The 25387-nt window shown below is 45.3% G+C and overlaps 1 protein-coding gene across 6 annotated transcripts in view; it reads left to right on the forward strand.

The window, feature by feature from the left end:
- nfia (nuclear factor I/A) overlaps positions 1–25387 on the forward strand; it is a 158539-nt gene that overhangs the window by 57713 nt on the left and 75439 nt on the right. For all 6 annotated transcript variants that reach the window (XM_042005890.1, XM_042005889.1, XM_042005893.1 and 3 more), the window contains exon 2: positions 1701–2229. In XM_042005890.1, the coding sequence (XP_041861824.1) occupies positions 1701–2229 (529 nt within the window). The remainder of the gene's footprint in view (positions 1–1700; positions 2230–25387) is intronic.

Genomic DNA, 25387 nt, shown 5'->3' on the forward strand with positions numbered 1-25387 from the left:
CTGAGTGGAAATATCCAATGTTTTCGTCAGCTTGAAAGGAGAAAAAGTCTCCTGAGCTTTTCTGAGCTTTCATCATGTCCACGCAGGCTAGCTTCATGCTAATGGATCGCTCTCCTGGAGCCTTCCTGTGCTTTTGCATGTGGATCCCAGTTGGTTCGTGCTTCATTGCTTTTTCTGAAAAATGCTTTAAATCAGTCATACCTGTGTGAGTCCATGCTGGGCCAGAGAAAGCAGAATAAAGCATTAGCGTTGCTGCATGCAGTTAGCTGGCTGATCAGGTCCCAGCTGTTTCACGTCGAGCTTCTCTTGAAACGTCCTCCGATGCTCTTAAGTGGCTTCGCTGGATTATTTTATTTCCCTTTCTCCATTTTGGCATGGCATATAAATCCAGCCGCATCCAGCTTTGCGCGGTGAGCTGCATCTCTTGTACTGAAGCGCATGTCGCTGTAAAAACTTAGAGCGAGAGTCCACGGGCAAAGACTCAGCAAACCGGCCAGGAAACACTTGACCAATCAGTAACTTTAGACACCGATGAACAAAACAACTTCACTCCCTAACTATATCATATTTATCTTACTCATCTAAAAGTATATATATATATATATATATATATATATATATACACACACAAGTAGATAGACATGGGTGTGTGTCTGTTCAGGGTGGTGGTGGTGGAGCAGCACCCTGTGTTGTTCTTTGAGATGGAGGATAATGATGTCTATAATAACTATGATGTAAACAGGGTTGTAAGCAAAGTTTCGACCATAAGGTGTTGTAACAGGTCTATATGAACCTGCAGTAGCTTTAATAGACACGTTATTACTTCTAACTTTGCGTTGTAAATCCTTTTTGCCACATCGGTTTCTCCGCGGGTTTATGGAAGCGCGGAGCTGTCACCAAAATAAAAAAATAAATGGGACCAAATCACGTTATAATATGATAGGTTTTTGTAAAAACGTCTTGGATACAATGATAAACCAGGTCTGCACCAGCCTCTTAACAACCCATTGAGTCAGGTGTGCTGCAGTATGGACATATTGAAAACCTGCAGGACACTGGCGCAAAGACGTCCCAAGTTGGGGATGCCGGCTCTGTGGCAATTCAGACACACACACACACACACACCGTCTCACTGTGCGCAGGCAGGTGACCTACCGTGTTGCTCATAACTGTCCTACATTTCCGTGTATACAACAATAAACCAGAGTAGAACAATTAATCATTGTCAAAAAGAACTGAAATGTTTCTGCTTGATGACTATTTTCCATAAAATGTATTTTCCTCCAATATAGGTCGTAACAACATCTGCATACAGTACAGGCTTTGTTCTTATAATAAACTTATCACCCTACAACATGACACGTTTCACGTTTTTACAATAAACTTATAACGTAAAACGTTTCACGTTTTTACAATAATCAGGTTAAAACGTAATAACGTCCCATGGATGGATGGACGGACGGGTGGATGGACGGATGGATGAAAAGATGAATGGACGGATGGATGGGTGGATGGACGGATGGGTGGATGGATGGATGGATGGACATATGGATGGATGGATTGTTTTGAAATTGCGCCTAACGGGATCACCGGTGTGCACGATGTCAGGAACAATCTCATTGAATTGTGTGTGACAGTGATTGTAGATGTAGTTTTTCTGATGTCTTCGTCTCAGTCTGTCTCTCGTCTCTGCCCTGCAGGATGAATTCCATCCTTTCATCGAAGCCCTGCTGCCCCACGTCCGGGCCTTCGCCTACACATGGTTTAACCTGCAGGCTCGTAAGAGGAAGTACTTCAAGAAGCACGAAAAGCGCATGTCCAAGGAGGAGGAGCGTGCCGTGAAGGATGAGCTGCTTAGTGAGAAGCCAGAGGTTAAACAGAAGTGGGCGTCACGCCTCCTGGCCAAGCTACGCAAGGACATCCGACCCGAGTTTAGGGAGGACTTTGTGCTGACCGTGACGGGGAAGAAGCCGCCGTGCTGTGTGCTGTCCAACCCTGACCAGAAGGGCAAGATGAGGAGGATTGACTGCCTGCGGCAGGCGGACAAAGTCTGGAGACTGGACCTGGTCATGGTGATTTTATTCAAAGGGATTCCTCTAGAGAGCACGGACGGGGAGCGGCTGGTCAAGTCTCCTCAGTGCTCCAACCCCAGCCTGTGCGTCCAGCCACATCACATCGGAGTTTCCGTCAAGGAGCTGGATCTCTACCTGGCCTACTTTGTCCACACAGGTAAGTGCTCATGCGTGATGGAGTTTCAGCTGTAAACTGAGAGTGATGATGATGATGATGATGATGATGATGGTGGTGATCAGCTGGGAAGAAGTGAGAGCATGTCGAATCAATGTAAACACTGTAAACAAACATTAAACACACCGTCCTGATGCTTCTGCAGTGTGTGTGTCTGTAAGAGAGAGACATGGGTGTAAGGAAGGTAGGTGATAATCCACCTCTCAGGTGTCACCGTGGAGACGAGTAATTCACCTTTTGCAGACTGATTTACAGACTGAATCCTGCAGACTGATTTACAGACTGATTCCTACAGACTGATTCCAGCAGACTTATTCCTACAGAGTGATTTACAGATTGATTCCAACAGTGATTTACAGACTGATTCCTACAGACTGATTTACAGACTGAATTCTGCAGACTGATTTACAGACTGATTCCTGCAGACTGATTGACAGACTGATTCCTACAGACTTCTTTACAGACTGATTCCTGCAGACTGATTCATGCAGACTGATTCCTACAGACTGCTTTACAGACTGATTCCTACAGACTGATTCCTGCAGACTGAATCCTAGAGATTAATTCCTACAGAGTGATTTACAGACTGATTCCTTCAGACTGGTTCCTGCAGACTGATTCCTGCAACCTGATTCTTGCAGACTGGTTTACGGACTGATTCCTGCAGACTGATTCCTACAGATTGTTTTCCTGACTGATTTACACAAAGATTCCTACAGATTTATTTACATTCTGAATCCTGTAGACTGAGTCCTACAGACTGATTTACAGACTGATTCCTACAGACTGATTTACACACTGATTCCTGCAGACTGATTCCTACAGACTGAATTGCACACTGATTCCTACAGACTGATTTACAGACTGATTCCTACAGACTGAATCTTACAGACTGATTCCTACAGTCTGATCCCTGCAGACTGATTCCTACATACTGATTCCTACAGACTTCTTTACAAACTGATTCCTACAGACTGATTCCTACAGACTGAATTGCACACTGATTCCTACAGACTGAAATCCTACAGACTGATTGACAGACTGATTCCTACAGACTGCTTTACAGACTGATTCCTACAGACTGATTCATGCAGACTGATTCCTGCAGACTGAATCCTAGAGATTAATTCCTACAGAGTGATTTACAGACTGATTCCTACAGACTGATTCCTACAGATTGTTTTCCTGACTGATTTACACAAAGATTCCTACAGATTTATTTACATTCTGAATCCTGTAGACTGAGTCCTACAGACTGATTTACAGACTGATTCCTACAGACTGATTTACAGACTGATTCCTGCAGACTGATTTACAGACTGATTCCTACAGACTGAATCTTACAGACTGATTCCTACAGTCTGATCCCTGCAGACTGATTCCTACAGACTTCTTTACAAACTGATTCCTACAGACTGATTCCTACAGACTGAATTGCACACTGATTCCTACCGACTGATTTACAGACTGAATCTTACAGACTGATTCCTACAGACTGATTCCTACAGACTGAATTGCACACTGATTCCTACAGACTGATTTACAGACTGATTCATACAGACTGAATCTTACAGACTGATTCCAGCAGACTGATTCCTACAGACTGATTCCTACAGACTTCTTTACAGACTGATTCCTACAGACTGACTCCTGCAAACTGATTCCTACAGACTGATTTTTGCAGACTGATTCCTGCAGAATTATTCCTGGAGACTGATCCCTGCAGACTGATTCCTACAGACTGATTCTTGCAGACTGATTCCTGCAGACTGATTCCTACAGACTGATTTTTGCAGACTGATTCCTGCAGAATTATTCCTGGAGACTGATCCCTGCAGACTGATTCCTACAGACTGATTCCTGCAGACTGAATCCTGCAGACTGATTCTTACAGACTGATGGATGGCGTTGCGTTGGAGGTGTTTAACAGACACTGAAAACACTTGGTTGCGAGCGCCCTCTGTTTGTGGCAGCTTTGTAGCTTCTGTGAAAAGGTGGACCTTTTCCAGGAACCTTCTGTTTCCCTCAGCTTCTCACCTGCTTAAATTACTGACAGGAATCTCCTCAGATTTCAGGGAAAACCCTGCAGAGGAGAGAAAATTTCAGGTCTTTTTAAAAAATGCTGTAGAAAGAATTCTTCCCGGTTTTCCGGCTGAACTCTGATTCCGATCAACCAGGAACATGATGACCTGAATGGTCCCAGTTTCAGCCTGAATCCAACGTTCTTGAAAGATCTGCATCCTTGAGATTTAATCACAATCATTTCCTGTCCAAGCCCAATGAGAGCTGTGTGTGTGTGAGCGTGCACCTGTGAGCATGCACGTGTGTGTGTGTGGCGTTTGGAGGTTCTGGCTGCCTGGTGGTTTTATTTTGAGGAGAAGGGAAGCGCGATGGAGAGGCTTCAGTGTTTCATGTCTCCATTGGTGGAGGAGATGTCCCCGGTCCTGGTGTAGCCCGATCGGGCCTGAAAAGGGGCCTGGACCGAGCTCGGAGGCAGTCCGGTCCAACTGGCCCGGGCGGGTCATTAAATCCATCCCTGTGGACCAGTCGCGTTGCTGTAGAAACCGTGGCACTCGCTGACTGGGAAGAGAGTTAGTTTATTTAAAATATTATTAATTAATAAATGAGTTATACAATCTATCCATCCATCCACCCATCCATCCACCCATCCATCCACCCACCCACCCATCTGTCTTTGAGCTTCTAGTTATGGAAATAATTTCAGGTGTTACGTCAGTTAAAGTCAAACAGGTGTTAAGTGAACATAAACTTCAGTTCTGTGTTCTCCTGACCGGGTGGAGGTCAGAAAGGGTCACTACGGCGTTCTGGACAGATCCGAAACCGTCACAGCTGATGATGTAACCACTCATTAACAGGAGTTCCCAGCAGGAATTCTGGGGTCAGATTCTTCTGACCATCTGGGAGCATTCAGAGTAAAAGAAACCGATCCCGACGGTTCGATGCTCCAGTCACCGTACACAACCCTGTGTGTGTGTGTGCGTGTGTGAGAGAGAGAGAGAGAGAGAGAGAGAGACCTAGTTCCCTCCTGAGCTCTTTACCAGATTTGGAGTTTTGTTCCTGAGCTAATTACTGTGACTGTGCAGCAACACCAGGAAGGACCTTCAGTTATTGTTGCAGACAAACATGTCATTTATTTAATTTGTTTTCAAGTTTTATTTAATAAATCATTTGTTTACAAATAAATCTCAGATTAATTTCCTGTAATTTTGATTAATTTTCCTGGGGAACAGGATCCTGTTTTACAGGCTTCATGTTCAGATCAGCTTTCTTGTGATGTGTGAATCCAGCTTTATTTAAACAGTGCTAGTTTACAACAACATCATCCTGTTACTTTACAGAATAAATCAGTTTATTGATCGGATAAAAACAATGCCTGGGTTAGTGTAAATGGATCAGTTCTGCCCCGGCTCGTCTGAAATGGTAAAAGGTCTATACTTTTAAAGAGCTTTACACGTACGTCATACTCACTCATTCACACACTGATGGCAGAAGTTGCCATGCAAGGTGCTAACCACGACCCATCAGGAGCAATTTGGGGTTCGGTGTCTTGCTCAGGGACACTTTGACATGAGCTCGACCAGGCCGGAATCAAACCGGCAACCCTTGGGCTACAGGACGACCACTCTACCCACTGAGCCATGCTGCCCCGTCTCCTCTTACAGACGCTTCATGTGGAGCCGATTTAAGCAAGTGCAGAAACACTCTGCTGTGGTCCCTGAAGTACACACAGTGACGCAGTGACCACACTCACCCGTCTTTCAGAGAGGTGAACCGAACCAGGAGGATCTGGGGCCGGATCAGAAAACCTGTGGAAAGTTCTGCTTCAGTTTTCACTTCCAAACAGAGATCTGAATCCTGAAAGGAGAAACAGCATCTGCAGATGCATGATGGGAAACTTAGTTTTAAGTCAGACTTGGTTTTCCTTCCAGCAGCGTTCAAAAAAATCTGAGATTAATCCAGAAAGTTTGTCTGCAACGTCTACAATTCCTGAATGTGGCTGTTCGGATCAGATTTTTTCCCTACAGAGCTCACCTGTCTTTTTCCTCGACTAAATTTTTAACCTTTGACCTCCGGATTCATCTTTCCTCGATCCATTTTTATCCCGAACTGCTTGGAGACAGTTTTTCCAGGCACACACACATGCTCCGGATGTGTGTAGACATGAAGCATCTGTGAACATCTGCAGGGAAAACCTCCACAGATGGTGGAAGTAGGAATGCTCCAGAGCGCCGTATGGCTGCTGGGAAGGAGGAGATGAAGAACCTGGTTAGAATGCCAACGTTTTATTTTAACCTGAAATCTGAAAAAATTCAGATAGATTTTTAGATTTTTTATCATTTATCTTCTAAATCTGGGAATGTTTATTGAGACTGATGGGAACTGATTACATCTTTTCATCCTAATCATTTCTTTTCCTTTCTTCAGTGTTTTTGTTTTACCAGAAAAATCAATGAGAGTAAAAAAAAATCTGCTGTAAAGAAGCACACTGCTCTTCCAGCTGTCCCACTGAATAAACGTGTCATTGAATGCAACATGGTGTCTGTATAGCAGGGGTTCTGGATCTTGTTGATGTTGAGGCCCAAATTTTCCAGTATAAAGGGGCCCCGGGGCCCTTCACATATTGACACTGTATTAGTCTTATTATAAAACTGGAGCACACTAGCTAACACTGGATAGCTTTAGCTAACACTGGACAACATTAGCTAACACTGGACAGAGCAACACTGGACATGGTTAGCTAACATTGGATAGCACTGCTAACAATGAAGAGCGTTAACTAACATTGGAGAGGGTTAGCTAACACTGGACAGAGCAACACTGGACATGGTTAGCTAACACTGGATAGCACTGCTAACAATGAAGAGCGTTAACTAACATTGGAGAGGGTTAGCTAACACTGGACAGAGCAACACTGGACATGGTTAGCTAACACTGGATAGCACTGCTAACAATGAAGAGCGTTAACTAACATTGGAGAGGGTTAGCTAACACTGGAGAGGGCTAGCTAACACTGGACAGTGCAACACTGGACACGGTTAGCTAACACTGGATAGCATTAGCTAACACTCAATAGCATTGCTAACACTGGACAACTTTAGCTAACACTGGACAGTGCAACACTGAAGAGTGTTAACTAACACTGGAGAGTGTTAGCTAAGGCTGAAGAGCGTTAACCAGTGTTGCTAGATGAGATTGACCAAGACCAATCACAACTTCAAACCTGGCCAATCCAATAAAAACCAGCCCAAATCAGGAAATTGTCAGACAATTGTGTAAACCCGTAAAATAATTACACAGGTCATAGAAAAAATTTATAAGTATCCAGAGCTTCATAACTACATCAAATGACCACAGACAAATGGTAGATAATTATATATTATCATACTATAAATAATCCAAATAAGCTACACTATACACTCAACAGAAAAAAGCAATAAGGGTTGTCTGCAAAGCTGGATATTGGGAACATACAAATCTCATACAAAAGTTAAAAACACTCAGATTATGTGGTATGGTGAAGTTGCAAACAACAATAAAAATGTATAAAGCTAACAATTTACTACCCGACCACATACAAAAAATGTGTTTTAATGGTGAAGGTGGATATTATCTGTATATTTCAAGTATGCAAACAACTATGAAAAGGATGGTCATTATAGGATATGGTGTACAGTTGTGTAATAATCTTCAAGAAGAACTCAAGCAGTGTTCAAACATTACCCAGTTTAAGAAATCATGCAAAGAAATGTTATTTAAGAAGTATAAAGAAAAAGAACGTATGTTAACAAATAAAGTTAAATATGTACATAAAGCTTCATCTGTAAATAAATATGAATGTATAGGTATGTGTGGGTATATTCACGTGTTTCAGTAAGCAGAAATTCAAATGTATATGAAGGTGTATGTTTATATACATGAATGAGTGTGCTGTATGTGCATATGCAGGTATGTAAGTGGGTATAAAATTTAAATATGTATATGACTTTATATATGTAATAGCTTTGTCTCTGAGTGTATGTGGATATGCATATGTGTATGTATGTGTACACATGTTTACATGTGTACGTAATCAGATGTGTACATGAGTATGAATGTGTACTGCTACTTTCTTATTTTTGTATTTATTTTTTCTGCCTTTTTAAAACCTGACAAAAGATTAATGCAACAACTCTACGGCAGATTAAATTATGACTGTAAAAGGGACTAAATAAATAATAAATAAATAGATACTTCATCCTGCTCCTTTTCAAACTCCATAGTAGCTGTTTCTTTTTCAATTTAATATGTAACATAATTTGATATTTTCTTTTAAATCAATCAAACATTCAAAACACACCGTTGCTATGTATAACACACTGTTGCTAGGGGTGCTGGCAGCTCTTTCTAGACGGAGCTAAAACACTTGGCTGAACAGCACAGAGCAGCTTAATCATCATAGATTCCAAACACAAAAAAACATTAAAATGTTTTAAATTACCAAGCAATGCCTTAGAAAAAACAGGCAACAGTTAAAAAAATCTGTCAAATATGATCATGCTAGAAAATAAATCAGCTTACAGCAGAATCAGCTTCAGTCTTTCCGTTATGTGGAACAATGTTGGGAACATCTAGAACTATTTACAGTCACTGGAAGCTGGTCAGCTGGCTAATAGCTGGATCAGATCTGCCGCGGAGGTCTGAAAGTAGCGGACATCAGCCCGTTTCTGCTCAGGCTCAGGCAGTGTTATTAAAAACCCGCCACATCTGGGCAAAAGCAGCTCTAATTTCATCCACCCACCCACTGCATTTTTTCCTGCCTTGTGTGATGAAAAGTATCCCAATTGGCGGAAAACCACTCAGTCTGGCAACACTGGCGTTAACTCACACTGGACGGCGCTAGCTAGCACTCCACCCGGGCTCTAAGCTCTGTCTCATTACCTCCATTTATTAAACTACAATTATTTAATCAGGTTGCAGCCGTTAGGTGCATAACTGCAAGTCTTTGGTGGCCATCTAGGTGGCGCTCAAAGTGTTCATGAGGTTTCTCACATTATAGTGTTTTGAAATTAACACATAATAATCAGAATCAGAATCAGAAATACTTTATTAATCCCTTGCAGGGAAATTATGATAATTGTAATATTCTGATTATTTTTCTTACAATAATCAAGAACCCAAGAAAATTTAGAATTGTGACATCCCTTATCTGGACCAGGACTCTGGACAATGGTGACCAGCTACATAACAAGGCGGCGTATGGACACATGCCTGGCCAACAGTCACCACCAAACCATAAAAGGTCAGACCCGCTAACATCTGGTTGGACCTCCTTTATCTCTGATTCTCTCTGTGCATCATCGTCTCTAGAAGCTTCTGCAACGTCACCAGATTTATTTCCATCCAGAGTTGCATTAATTTTTCTCCAAGATCTGGTACTGATGATGGAGAGTCCGACCACTGAGCAAAGCCTCTCCAGCACATCCCAGAGACCCTCCATGGGGTTCAGGTCTGGACTCTGTGGTGGCCGATCCATGTGCGAAAATGAAGTCTCCTGTTGGGTTTGATTTGATGTGGGGATCTGACTTGGTTCTGAAACATTTCCTTATGAGTTGATTACAGAACCACAGCTTTCCCGACCAGAACTGACATCTCAGTCCTGCAGGATTTCAGAACTTTAAATGGACCCAGATGTAGCTCAGAACCACCTGTGAGTCCTCTGAACATCAGGTGTGAGAAAACGCCCTCCAACCGGATCATGTGACCACAACGGTTAACACCAGAACAAATGAGCCTCTGATGATCAGAGCTCAGATCATCCTGCTGATGGACGGGGTTTCCAGAGGATGACAGCAGGGGTTGACCGCTCAGTGCCCCCCTCCCCCGTCTGCAGCTTCCTGCTAATTAAATTCCTCTGCCGTCCATTAGACGGATGGACTGAGCGGACTGCTGACTCAGCACAGGTACGGCATCTCCTCACCGTAATGGACCGCATGGATCTGCCACCCGAGCAATTCATTTGGCCGACCCGTTTTCTATCTCTGGGTCACCACAGGATTTCAAGGGTGCAGTGGGGGAGGGGGGAGGCGGGGGGGTTAGACGCTAATACTGTCAAAAATGCTGTCAGCCTAAAGCTCTGCAGGTTCGTGTCCTCTAAAATGTCCTCACCGGGTTCTGTCTCTGCACATGCTAAGCTGCTTCAACCGGACCTGAACCAATACAACCAGGTTCCGGACCAAATTCCAGCCAAGGTTCCGGGCCAAGCTCTGGACCATGTTCCGGACCACGTTTCAGGCCAGGTTCTGGGTCAGGTTAAACCTGAGCAGGCTTCCTAGTCATTGCATTCCAGACTGAATAATTCAACCCTCAGCTGTGGTCACATGGAGGAGGAGGAGGGGCATTCGAGCGGTCCTGACAACCACAATGGCCTTTCTCGTCTTCACAGCTGATGTTTGTTTACATTCTTTCTGGTCCTGTGGCATTCCACCTCGGAGTTCTGTGCTTCCATCTTAATAAGACAGGTTTAGAAATTGTGTAAATGCCCTTCAGCTGGTGGGATTATGTCAAAGGTTCCAGAGTGAATTTGAAGGATTTGAGTGTTCAGAGTTGGAGCGGTTCTGGTTCTGCTGTAACTTTACACCTCGACCCGTCCCCAGAGGTTCTGCTAGGATGCAGAACGCAGCAGGAATTATTTCTGAGGTGACAGCTGGTAAACGATGAAAGATGAGGTGGGGGGTGCCGACTGGACGGTCTGGTACGGGCACGACTGAGCAGTTGCTGACCCGTTTGGGTCGAATGTTAAAATCAGAGCAGCTGGTGAGGATCATGGGTAATGTAGTCCATTCTGCAGTGTGTCATTATCCCTGAAAACTCCACATGTTGAAGCTTTTAATCCCAGTATAAACCAGTTTTCATTGTACCTTCCCCACGGAAGTTTTCAGGATAGAACATCAGGTGCAGCAGTAGAAATAAATAGATAAAATAGATTGACTCCTCCCGCTAAGCTCTGTCAGTAGCATTTAAAAAAGGAATACCAGAATTAGCGTATCGGTATTTACCTTCTTGGAGCGAGATGGCGCCTCCTGGAGGGACGAAGGCCGTCCTCTGTTTCAGGACATGAAGACCAGTAATGCTGTTTGCTTTCTGGAGCAGCTGCCAGTCCAGCTGTTTCTTCACCGTACGATCAACACTTTTAAGAAAAGTTATACGAATCTTAATACAAGACACATAAAATGGATTTAGATACATTAGAAGAATTCAAATTCTACAGCAGGTAAATACACTTTTACCTTTTTTTGCAGCAGCCTCAGTGATTTTATAAAATTTGATTTTGGAATCCAGTATTGTGCTCAAGTATCTGGAGGTGTCCATAGTTTCGATCTTTTCTCCATTCATTATATTGACATCATGTTTTGAAGGTTTTTTCCTGAAGTCAGTTATCATTAGTTTTTGTCTCCACGTGATGGGACAAAATCAGACAGAGCTCTGCCTGAAACCTTGAAGCAGAGATAATGGAACATGTGAGAAAGTGAGCGGCTAGCTTCCCTCCTGGCCGGCTCGCCAGGTGTCCGTGTACAGCAGAGGCGAGGGAACACTGCCTGCCCGGGATGTCACACATGTGGCCATTCACTAAAACCTGTTGAACTGTGTTAGTTAAAAATCAAAAGCAACAATAAAATCTGCTCAGCGAGGTTAAAATAAGATGCTAAACAGATGAAATCAGGGCCAGTGGCTTTACGGACGTTCACCTTCCCAAACTGTTTGGTGACTCTTTCCTGATCTGTCACCATTTTTCTTTTTATGTTCAAGACCCTTTTTGAGGTTTGAGCAATTTTCATACAGGTCTGTCCTTTCAAGCCTTAAAGTGTTAGGAAGCTCAACAATGAGCAAGCAAACCTTTTCTTGTCTGCACCTCATTCTGTTTCCCTGTTTCCACTTTTTCCTCATTTCCAGTTATTCCTGCTACTATTTACCTGCTATCCTCACTAAACCAACTCCAGCTCAGCTGCTTTGTGGCGCCACCGTGCATCAGAAACGTCTTCTTGGCTTTATTCCAGCCATAGAGGAGCATTATTTTTCTTCTTTTCACACACACATAGAACTTTCTGCTCACTGGTTGATCTTTGGCTGCTCCTGATTGGACGTTCCCGTCAATCTAAGCTCTCTGATTGGTGGAAAGTCTGACAGGAAGTGGCTTCATCATCATGTCCAGGTCTAAATAGAGGTCTCTTAGCAACATAGTAGTGATGGTGATGTTTTTATGGTGAAATGTGATAAATAATGCTGTTATCATGGATCATTGTGGATTTACTAGATAGTGTCTCTGAATAAAACTACATTTAGTGGCTGGATTGTAAACCTCCTGGACGGGATCTGGTTGAGTTTTCAGGGTTAATCCTCCTCCTTCATCATCCTTTTGTGTGGCCTAACAGCATGCAGACCCCTTCCTCCCCCACATCCATGAAATATGCCCCCCATCCACAAACAAACAAGAAATTAGAAAAAAAAACATCTCCTCATCTCCTCCTCTTCCTCATTAACATGTCAATTGCCACTCTGCTCTCCTCCTCCTCTGCTCCCTCCATCATGAGGAAGAGTGCAGCTGCCTCCTCATTCCCACACTCCTGCTCCAGGCTTCATTCACTTTTTACCTAATTAACATCCATTTGCATAACTTGTTGCCCCCACCTTTTCTCCTTGCTCTAGATGGATGGATGGATGGATGGATGGATGGATGGATGGATGGATAGATAGATAGATAGATAGATAGATAGATAGATAGATAGATAGATAGATAGATAGATAGATAGATAGATAGATAGATAGATAGATAGATAGATAGATAGATAGATCGTCCGTCCGTCCATCGATCGGACAGACAGACAGACAGACAGATAGTGTGAGATGATAATAATAGTAAAACAGCAGCTCTGAAACAATGGCCGCCGGACTGAGGAGAGAGTTCATCCAGAGATCCAACCACTCGTCTCCTCCTCGCTGTGGCGGTGGAGTTTTCTGAGGCGGTGGAAGGTGGAAGAGGAGATGAAGACACTCCTGTATGAACAGAAAATCCACTCTCATGCCGTATGTACTGGACTTCAGGTCTAAGACTTGAGACTTGACTTGGACTTGTAAAAAATGTTGTGAGCATTGCTGCACGTGCTAAACACACTGATATTGAGCCTGTTTTCCTGTCGTCCTCCTGGAGACGTGAAACAGATGTTGCAGCGGCAGGAGGATGTCTGCCACACCGTGCACACACGTCATGCACGTAGACAAACAAACCCAGCTCTCGACTAGCCTCAAGGTCAGTGCACACACAGAGGCCTCCTTCAGCTCCAGTGACGACGACACACAGGAGTCCGGAAACATCTTGGTTTCAGATGGAAGCAGCCAACCTGCTTAGGTGGATAAATGGTAGCAAGTACCACGGCCAATCAGATACCTGTGATGTCATGAAACCTGAGCAGGAGAAAAGACTCTCCATGGCAGTTAGAAGTTACGAGTTAGAGCAATGGTTCTTCACCGTGGGGCTGCAGCCATGTTTGGACCTCTACTGCCACCTAGAGGCACTCAGTCATCTTTCAGTTCTGCACCTGAGGGCTGCAGGACCCCAGAATCACCTGACACGAGACATGTTGTTGTTATGGAGAAACTTGTGTGTCTGTTTGGGAGCACCTCCAGGATGGAGAGCCTGGTTTTGCTCCACTGCAGCACTTTTTATGGTTTATGGATCTTTGTGTTTCCTCCTCTGCAGCTACCAACTCTTCTTCCTGAGCTCCTCTTCATCCTCACTCTTCTTCTCCCCTCACATTTCCTCACAACTCCACCTCCTTCGGGTGATTCAGCAATGCGTTTGGGTGGGTGGTGGGGTTGATATTTCGACGTTGTGGGCTGGTCCTGAGCTGAGGTGACAGGCGTGGGGGTGTATTCCTGCCCCGTAGCCTCCTCCTCTCACTGCAGAGGGAGGAGGAGATAATTTGTGGGACTGTAGCTCTGCTGCTCCCTCCTGACCTGCAGAATAACTCACAGTGACGGCAGCTTCACTTTGTTTTCTGGTGCATGAGTTGAACTCCTCTTCCTCCTCCTATTCCTCTTCCGTGCACCTCCTTCCTCCTGCCCGCCTTCATTAAGGGGGAGTCGGTCTTTTTGCCCCGTCTGAAACTTGATCTGAACAGAACCTGGTTCTGGTCTGGTGTTGGTTCTGGTTGATCTTGGAACTGATCTGAGGTTCTTACCCAGAAAAGACTGTCTTTCTGTTGATGCAGAATTGTGAGGACACGTGCGTGTCCAGTCTTCCCGTCTGAGACGAGCTGGAGTCCACAGCTCGTATCCGGCTTTCATGATGACTTTTGGCTGAATTGGTTTCAGATCTGAAATTTGACCTCTCATTTTTCCTGTTTACCTACCAGTTATCCCATTGTCACACATGTGATCACGTTCCATAGAGTGGGTGTTGGCTCTGTCAGAGAAATGTGGAATACTTTCTATTTTCTAATGGATTCAGATTACATTCAGATGGGGAAAATATGCATATCCAAAATCAGACTGACTTAACCTGGTTAGTATAATTAACTAGTAAAAACATTTGGTCTGAGACTCTAAACAAGAGGAAGGTTTCCACTATGTCCTGATTTAATGTCTCCAAGGAGAAAATTATTATGAGAATAATAATAAAGAGAAGTAAAAAAGAAGAATAGAAAAAAGAAAAAGGAGGCAAAGATCCAGCAGACAGAAGCAACGAGCTTCAGTCCAACCTAACAGCAGACAAGCAGCTACACCTGTACAGAAACACAGCAGAGAATTTCCTACAGCTTTTACAGGTAAACTAAGCAGACAATCATCAGGAGTTTCTAAAAAATAACCAAAACAACAACAACAACATGTATCACAGCAACAACCAAAGAACCAGAAACACACACACCTGAACCAAAGCATCTCTTAGTGTATAAACACACTGGACACCTCAGTGCTGAGTCAGCATGCAGAGGATGAGGAAGAGGAGGTTCATAGACGAGTGTGACTGAACCATATAAGGAAAGCTAAACTTGAACTTAATGAAATAATAGATAAAAAAAAAACACAATTCTTGGTGCAAAGACTTCGCTTGGAGAACGTTGAACATGGAAACAAATCTGGAAGGTTCCTGGCTAATCAGTTAAAAACAAACAAGGAGAAAACCAGACACGCTGAAGTTTCTGGCAAGTCGTTATTTTCTAGATATAAGGACCATTCTCTTTTAAAGTAGCTGATAAACTCAGGATCTTTAAGTAATGACGTATTAAATCTCCAGTTTCTAGTTGCTGGTTTATTGCTCTTACTTCTCAGAGTGAATGATACTGGTGCGTGATCACTAATGCTAATAGGATGGATCTTGATTTCTGACATGTCATTCATCAGCGAGCTGCTAGTTAAGAAATAAATCTAATCTAGAATAGGAATGGTGAACTGAAGAGAAGAAGGTGTATTCTCTTAGTGTGGGATGGTGAGAGCGCCAAGCATCACAGAGACCAAAATCCTTCATGTTAAACAGTTTCTGAGGATTTCCAGACTCCATGACTTCCTGTGGTTCTGTGTTTGTCCAACATAGTGTTAAAGTCACTTCCTATAATTAGTGTGTTATCTGTGTGACCACAGAGGTGAAGAGGGAGGGAAAGAAGAAGAGTCATCAACATGTGGACCAGATATATTTGTAATAGAGAACATTGTGAGTAGATAATGTAACTATTATAAATCTGCCTTCTGGATCTGTGATTGTGTTATCAATGTCAGAGTTTAACCTTCTATTAATAAGAGTTACTACTCCTCTTTGCCTAGAATTATAACAAGCTGAGTACACATGTGGAAACTGGGCTGCTGGAGGAAGATCTATTGTTGAGTTTGATAAAAGAGTTTCCTGTAAGAGGATGATGTCTGCCTTCATCTCCTGCAGCCGAATCTTTAACCTCTTTTCCCTTGTACCAGCTACACACATATTCCAAGTGACAAACCTCAGTGTGTTCATGATCCGACCACAGAAATGAGACTACATGCATGTTTCTGAAGCGTGTGTGTGCGTCCCACTGCTTCTCTGCTTGCATGTGTGTCTGCCAGCTGAGTGTGTGACATTGACCTGTGTATTAAATGTCTGCATGAGTGTGTGTACTGTTCCCTCATACATTATGTGTGTGTGTTTGTGTGAATTGTGCAAAGTGCTGATGTGTGTCAGCAAGCTGGGCCTGATGTTCGAGTGTGTGTGTGCCGCGGTTCATATTAATATAATGATGGCGGGTTACCTTTAACCGTGAAAGGGTCGGAGAGAAGAAGTGTGAGAAGTGAAAAGAGTGATGAAGGAAACAAATTAAAAACACATCAGTGGTGAGAGCCGTGTAGTGGAGACGGCAGCGGATTTACTGTTAACTACATGATCTTCATGGGAGTTTTATGCATTGACACGATCCATGATGCATGGACGACACGATGCATGAAGATTAAAGCTCATACCAACACATCAGCAGAGCCACGAAGTGATGTCCGGGTCGTGGTACAGCTGTCCATTAATAAATCATTTATCCACAACCATGGCAGCGCAAGCGCCTTCCGCAATGGATTTCCTCCTGATGGGAAACAGGACTCTTCACCGATCCAGGATCTTTCTTAGATATTGATTATTTACTCCGAAGTTCGTCCCCTTTTGTTCGCGGCCCTGGTTCTTCACCTGCTCCTTCTGGTTGAAACTGACAACCTTGACTACAATGGGTCTTGGTCTGCTGGACCCAGGTTTCCTTCCATCCAGACGATGGACTCTGTGAAAGAAGATGGTTTTCATTGTTTCCTTCGGGAGCTTCAGGTGAGTCTGGATGAAAAAAATTATTCTTCCAGTTTTCTTTTCCTTGATGGGAAAATGTGGTATAGTCTGTTTTTGGTTTTTCTTTAAATGTCTGATTGATCAGGAAGAAAAGATTTAATCTAAATGGAAGTGATTGCGTTAACTCAGCTGATATATCGACTCATATTGATGGACAGATCCACATGGGATTCTTATTGGATCAAGGCAGAGGTTTTATTTCCATCTGTGTAACCAGCCGTGAGTAAGAGGGGTTAAACATTTCAGAGAATCTTGCTGAAGAGTTTCCTGAAGATTTTGAATGTTAGAACAAACCTTAAAATATAAACAATTTTTTGTATTAATCTTCAGTTCTGAATAAAATCTTTTTGGATGTTCTGGTCCAATTGTTCTACCTGAGATCCTCATAGGAACATTCCAGGAATATTTCCTCTGTTGTGTTCAGGAACACCAAACTACAATCGGGAGCATCATGTGTAGAATGACCGCTACTCAAAATCCCAGCAACATCCATACATTTTCCACAATGTATGGACACTAACCTGCATGGTGACATTAGCCTGCTCAACATTAGCATGCACAACATTAGCCTGCTCAACATTAGCCCGCACAACATTAGCCTGCTCAACATTAGCCTGCACAACATTAGCCTGCTCAACATTAGCCCGCACAACATTAGCCTGCTCAACATTAGCCTGCTCAACATTAGCCCGCACAACATTAGCCCGCTCAACATTAGCCCGCTCAACATTAGCCCACTCAACATTAGCCCGCTCAACATTAGCCTGCACAACATTAGCCTGCTCAACATTAGCCTGCACAACATTAGCCTGCTCAACATTAGCCTGCACAACATTAGCCTGCTCAACATTAGCCTGCACAACATTAGCCTGCACCAACATTAGCCTGCACAACATTAGCCTGGTCAACATTAGCCTGCACAACATTAGCCTGCTCAACATTAGCCTGCTCAACATTAGCCTGCACAACATTAGCCTGCACCAACATTAGCCTGCACAACATTAGCCTGGTCAACATTAGCCTGCACAACATTAGCCTGCACCAACATTAGCCTGCACAACATTAGCCTGGTCAACATTAGCCTGCACAACATTGCAACAACTACCTGAGCTTCAATCACTGCTGAGCATTTATGCTCTGTGTTTCAACAGCCAATCAAATGAGCTCTTACTGTCCTTGATCCACCAAGTTGATGCTAATGGCTGCAGCTATAGAGCACATGGAGTTGCCGTTGCAATGGCTGAAGGCAGCGAGGGGAGAAATGGTGGACAAACAGGAGCTCTGCAGGACACCCTGAGCAGGAGAAACAGGGTGCATCTTTGCTGCCACCTACAGGACGACCACAAGGACCACACAGAGAGCTCCTAAAACCTAACATTAAAATTAGCGTTGTTTTAGCTAACATTATAATGTCATGCAAAAAGTATAACCTATAAAGTTTAATGAACTTTGAGAGTGGAACTTACAGCAGCATCAAATTTTGTCTATTGCAAAAAATATCATTATGGCAGCTTTTTAGCCAAGTTATTGCAAATCAAACATTTTCCTCACGAGAGCACTGAAAACGTCGCAGTACATCTGCTGGGCCTGTAAGAGGCGCCATAACCTTGCCACAGAAATACACCAGAAACAGAAAGAATTCCTGGAGCGTAAGTATAAGCTTGTGTAGACGGGATTTGTGTAGGATAATGGTGTCATCACCAGTGGCGTTGCAGATTAATTTACTCTGGACCCGGTTTCATGTGGACGCAACAAGCAGGAACAACTGAACTCATCTCTGTAGTTATGAAGATGTATGAAAATGTATGTTAGCAGAAATTCTGTTTTCTGATTGTCCACGGTCTGGCAGGACGAAGTCCCACCCTATTTGTCCCTGCAGACCAGGTGTGAGTGCAGGTGGAGCGTTTGTTGACAGCCTGGCAGTAGGATGATCAAGAGCCTCACACACACATTTTCACTCTGAACTCAGGTCTATTGCTGCCCTTCACTGTGCAGCCCTGCAGAGCGGACTGTGTGTGTATGTGTGGGTGTGTGGGTGTGTATGTGTGTGTGTGTGCATGGACCATGCCCTCATAAATAATTCCTCTCCATATTGCTTTTAAACGATAGCATCCCACGGCCGGCCGGCGCAGCGCAGCTCACCCATAAATGATACTGTCAGAGCTAATACACAGCTTCCATTATGAGGGAGGAGGTGCTGCTCCTCCACCTGCCTGCAGCCTGGGCACACAAACAGGCTGGACAGGATTCCTCCAGAGGCTGCTGGGGGACAGATTTACCCACAATCCCCTACTGGATAGATGAGCAGCTGACTGCAGAGTCCAGGTCCAGCCGGGGCGGTCCAGACTGACGTAGCCGCTGTAGCCGGCCTACAAGACCCCACAGGAGACTCACTCAGTCCACTGCTACAGCTGGTTCTGGTTCTGGTCACCCTTTAAACATAATTCGGCTCATTTATGTCAGTTTCAGGTGAAGTTTTTCTTTTCCTAAATTTACCGTCATTACCAGCTCCACCTTCTAGCACCAGGTCGTCCTCTTCATCGGGTCCATCTTCTAGTACCGGGTCGTCCTCTTCATCGGGTCCACCTTCTAGCACCGGGTCGTCCTCTTCATCGGGTCCACCTTCTAGCACCGGGTCGTCCTCTTCATCGGGTCCACCTTCTAGTACCGGGTCGTCCTCTTCATCGGGTCCGACTTCTAGCACCGGGTCGTCCTCTTCATCAGGACCATCTTCTAGCACCGGGTCGTCCTCTTCATCAGGACCATCTTCTAGCACCGGGTCGTCCTCTTCATCAGTACCACCTTCTACTACCGGGTCGTCCTCTTCATCAGGACCACCTTCTAGTACCGGGTCGTCCTCTTCATCAGGACCACCTTCTAGCACCGGGTCGTCCTCTTCATCAGGACCACCTTCTAGTACCGGGTCGTCCTCTTCATCTGGTCCACCTTCTAGCACCGGGTCGTCCTCTTCATCGGGTCCATCTTCTAGCACCGGGTCGTCCTCTTCATCGGGTCCACCTTCTAGCACCGGGTGGTCCTCTTCATCGGGTCCATCTTCTAGCACCGGGTCGTCCTCTTCATCGGGTCCACCTTCTAGCACCGGGTCGTCCTCTTCATCGGGTCCACCTTCTAGTACCGGGTCGTCCTCTTCATCGGGTCCACCTTCTAGCACCGGGTCGTCCTCTTCATCGGGTCCACCTTCTAGCACTGGGTCGTCCTCTTCATCGGGTCCACCTTCTAGCACCGGGTCGTCCTCTTCATCGGGTCCACCTTCTAGCACCGGGTCGTCCTCTTCATCGGGTCCACCTTCTAGTACCGGGTCGTCCTCTTCATCGGGTCCGACTTCTAGCACCGGGTCGTCCTCTTCATCAGGACCATCTTCTAGCACCGGGTCGTCCTCTTCATCAGGACCATCTTCTAGCACCGGGTCGTCCTCTTCATCAGTACCACCTTCTACTACCGGGTCGTCCTCTTCATCTGGACCACCTTCTAGTACCGGGTCGTCCTCTTCATCTGGTCCACCTTCTAGCACCGGGTCGTCCTCTTCATCGGGTCCATCTTCTAGCACCGGGTCGTCCTCTTCATCTGGTCCACCTTCTAGCACCGGGTGGTCCTCTTCATCGGGTCCATCTTCTAGCACCGGGTCGTCCTCTTCATCGGGTCCATCTTCTAATACCAGGTCGTCCTCTTCATCTGGTCCACCTTCTAGCACCAGGTCGTCCTCTTCATCTGGTCCATCTTCTAGTACCGGGTCGTCCTCTTCATCAGGTCCACCTTCTAGCACCGGGTCGTCCTCTTCATCGGGTCCACCTTCTAGCACCGGGTCGTCCTCTTCATCGGGTCCGACTTCTAGCACCGGGTCGTCCTCTTCATCAGGACCATCTTCTAGCACCGGGTCGTCCTCTTCATCAGGACCATCTTCTAGCGCCGGGTCGTCCTCTTCATCAGTACCACCTTCTACTACCGGGTCGTCCTCTTCATCAGGACCACCTTCTAGTACCGGGTCGTCCTCTTCATCAGGACCACCTTCTAGCACCGGGTCGTCCTCTTCATCAGGACCACCTCCTAGTACCGGGTCGTCCTCTTCATCTGGTCCACCTTCTAGCACCGGGTCGTCCTCTTCATCGGGTCCATCTTCGAGCACCGGGTCGTCCTCTTCATCTGGTCCACCTTCTAGCACCGGGTGGTCCTCTTCATCAGGTCCATCTTCTAGTACCGGGTCGTCCTCTTCATCGGGTCCATCTTCTAGTACCAGGTCGTCCTCTTCATCTGGTCCACCTTCTAGCACCAGGTCGTCCTCTTCATCGGGTCCATCTTCTAGTACCGGGTCGTCCTCTTCATCAGGTCCACCTTCTAGAACCTGGTCGGACCTTTTTAATCCTGGTGTGATAGATGAAGCAGGTGGTGGAAACCTTCCTCAGAGGTTTTCTCCATATCAACATGACAGCATCACACAGTTGCTGCAGGTTTGTCGGCTGCATCCATGATGAGAATCTCCCGTTCCACCACATCCCAAAGCTGCTCTACTGGACTGAGATCTGGTGGCTGTGGAGGCCGTTGGAGTCCAGTGAACTCATCGTCATGTTCTAGAAAGCAGGTGGAGATGATCTGAGCTTTGTGACATGGTGCATTATCCTGCTGGAAGTAGCATCAGAAGATGCTCCACTGTGGTCATAAAGGGATGGACATGGTCAGCAACAATACTCAGGTAGGCTGTGCTGGTTAAACCAGGCCACGTTGGTACTAAGGGGCCCAAAGTGGACCAAGAAAATCTCCCCCCACCATTACACCAGCAGCAGCCTGAAGCGTTGATCCAAGGCAGGATGGAGCCATGTTTTCATGATGTTTCCAGCAGATTCTGAGTCGAGCATCTGAATGTGGAGCTGAAATGGAGACTCGTCAGACCAGCAACGTTTCTCCATCTTCTATTGTCCAGTGTTGGTGAGTGTGTGTGAATTGTAGCCTCAGTTTCCTGTTCTTAGCTGGCAGGAGGCACCCGGTGTGTCTTCTGCTGCATCCTGGTCCAGACAACTGCTGCTCTGGATGTTTTCTCTTCTTCAGACCATCTCTGGAAACCCTGGAGATGGTTGTGGGTGCAAATCACAGTAAATACTCAGACCAGCAATCATGCCACGTTCAAAGTCCCTGAAATCCTCTTTCTTCCTCATTCTGATGCTCAGCTTGAACTTCAGCAGGTCCCTCTTTCCTCAGCCAGTTGTTTTTAAGTGCCTCTCCTCGGAGCGTCTCTGATCTTTGTGTCGTGGTGCAATGAAAGCTCGTAGAAGCTGGCCCGGAATTTGATTTCTCCCCAAGAGCCGGTGTTTCGAGGCTGCAGCCCCTGCTCTGAGTGTGATTGTGAGGATTAGGGGGACAAAGGAGGCAGCGGCAGCTTGCAGCGTCCACATAGAACACAGCTGTCCCCCCCAACTGGGTTTAAGTGGACTTCTTGTGTGCCTTCATTTCCCAGCAACACAATCAGGCCAACCCAGGGGCGTGCTGCGTTCAGAAAAGGTCAACCCACTGCACCCATCCATCCCCATCCCCTGGTTCAGAACCGGTGCAGTCGGATGCACCACTGCTGGAAAGTTTCTGGTTGAACCATATCTGGACTGGAACCAGCAGCGCTGTATCTGGCCCTGTAGGAGGTTTCTTCCTCTGAGATCTGCTCAGAGGGAATCAGGGGTGAGATGTTTCCTCGGGTGCTGTGTGAATAAAACTGAACTTCATTATTCCAGGATTCCCATTATTCCAAGTCATAAAACGAATCCATGAAAAGTCTCGAACAGCTGAGGAAAACTGTTTCTGCTGACAGTGTGGACGAAAACCTGCAGAAAACCTTGTCAGGTTTCCATCAGTCAGATTTAAAGAAGCAAGTGGAAAACTTAATAAACTTCCAGAAAGTATTCCCAGGAATGAAATGAAATCAGCTGCTAACACCTATTTGACCAACGTTCCTCTTCCAGAACCTCACCTCCAGCTGTGCAGGATAAATCCCAGGTCTGCTCTGAACATCCCAAATATCCTCATACTTGACTGTCGCCTACACAGCTTCTCTTCAAGCTTCACATTTCAGGTCCTGCTTCAGTAGTTCCAGATGTGCTTTGTTTGAACATTCGGGATGTTGTCTAACATTAAATTTCTTTCTGGGGTTAATTCTCGTTCATTCGTCATATGTTTGGATAAAACGCTCCGTCTGTTCACGCAGCTTCATTTGACCTGAGCTGAACCTGCAGATGGAACATACATCTATACATTTAGTGTGGCTGTAATTTCCTATTAAACATGAATACAAAGTTATGACAACATATGTTGTCATATTTATGATCGTATCGATATGAGTGTGGGGGGTTGAGAGGAGGTCAGTGGGCCACAGTCGGACTGAAAAACCCATATTCATCTTCCTCCCCGACCCAAACCTCCAATCAGAGCCGGTGTGATCAGTATCGCTGCAATCTGACTTTGTCCGACTGAACTCCAGCAGCCAAATGAGCCAGTCCAAGGCCGAACCCCCCTCCCACCTCCACTTATCTCACATAGCTGTAGGAGGAGGGAGCATGACAGCAACACAATGCTGTCTCTGTTGGGCCGACGTGGAAAATGATCGTCCCGTTGAGAAGTCCATACAGCTGGATCATATCTGCAACTTTACTGTAGCGGTGTGTTTGTGTGTGTGTGTGTGTGTGCATGTTCAGTGTGTGTTTGTTTGTCATGAGGACCACGGGGCCCAAGGCTTGCAACCTTTGAAGTAAATGGTAAATTTAGAGGACATTTTGTCTGGCCCTCACTTCTTTCGTTGTAATGGCCTCCGTAGGTTATTTATAGGCTTTTCTCAAAGTTTTGGACCTCAGAAAGGTGGTGGAATGTTAAAAAAAATCAGCAGCTACATTTAAAATGTGCATTTGTACATATATACAACTATGTGTTAAAGGGGTAGAGGCCACTAAAATTTTGAGCTGCTAACAACATTTTATGGTTGTGTTGCCACAAATGCTGCTCTTAAAATAGACATTTATATATAAAAAAAAAACACGTTAAAAATCAAACTTTTAAAAAAAACAAAATTCAGTGTAAAAAATGGCTTAAAGCGCACCTACTGGTTCAAACCTGGTTTAGTTTTTCACGCTCCACCCTGATGAAGAGGACTCTCCTACATCAGAAGACAAAGAAAAGCTCCTCCAGATGCAAGATGGTGCCCCGCTCACTTTGCAGGCTGACAAAGATTCATACTGTTTTTACTGTGTTGACATTAAATATGGATTTTAAGTAAGCCGAGTCTTTTAATGTTGCTCCCATGAATATATAAAAAAATATGGTGTCTAGGGCTCGAAATACCATGATCTTGTGCAAGTTTGTGCATGTAAAACTGGAGCATTAAACCTAAGGTTTGACCACATGTGCACCTGTCTAAGGAAAATCTGGTAGAGACTTTTCTGGCAGCACATCCTAGATGCAGCAGATGTTCACCTCTGCATCCAGATTAAAAATGAAACGCCTACGTGAAGCTGCTGCCAGCTCATCTGCCCAGACTTACAGTCAGGCTGGTTTTACGCTGCTGAGCTAATGTGCATGATGCATTTTTATTCTGAATGGACATTTGATCGGATCAAAAATGCTACATGTAAATGAAACTAGTTAATAAGTCCTGCCTCATGTATTTACTTTGTTTTTTATGAATCTGAGGAGAGAACTTGGTGTTAAAATGTAAAATGAACTTCCTGTGAGTCCAGCAAACATGGTGAGTCTCACTCTGCAGGTAAATGTACGCGGCCCTCATATCACTGCTTCGACAGGAGTGTGTGTGCATGTGTGTGCGTTTGCAGCCGTTGGGCTCGTCTTCTCTTTCTGCCTTTTCCGCCTCTGCCTTCATTCCTTCGGTGTATGGAGCAGCAACATCCCTCTGGGGCAGAGCAAGGCAGGGTGGGGTGTTGGGAGGTGGGGGAGGGGGGGTCAAAGGAGACAAACATGGAGTCCTGTGCGGAGGTGGGGCAGATTTGGGAGGGCAGAGTCAGGGGAAGATGTAAGGCTCAGCCACAGGCCCTGACAGCCACACAGGAAGGAGATCACAGGAGACCAGTTCTACGTTCTACATCAGACCCCCCCCATCCCCCCCCACCCCCCCACCCCCCCCACACACACACACACACACATCGCCAGCAGCACCTCCCAGCTCCTCCCTGTGGGGCCCGTCTGCCTCCTCAAAGGAAGAAGAAATTCTTCCTCACATCAGCTGCTAATTCTTTCCGGTTAAACAGAAAGCTCTGATTGGTCCCTGATGGTCACATGACCTCTGTCCTG

The sequence above is a fragment of the Melanotaenia boesemani genome, chromosome 14 (assembly GCF_017639745.1).
Source record: "Melanotaenia boesemani isolate fMelBoe1 chromosome 14, fMelBoe1.pri, whole genome shotgun sequence".
NCBI lineage: Eukaryota > Metazoa > Chordata > Actinopteri > Atheriniformes > Melanotaeniidae > Melanotaenia > Melanotaenia boesemani.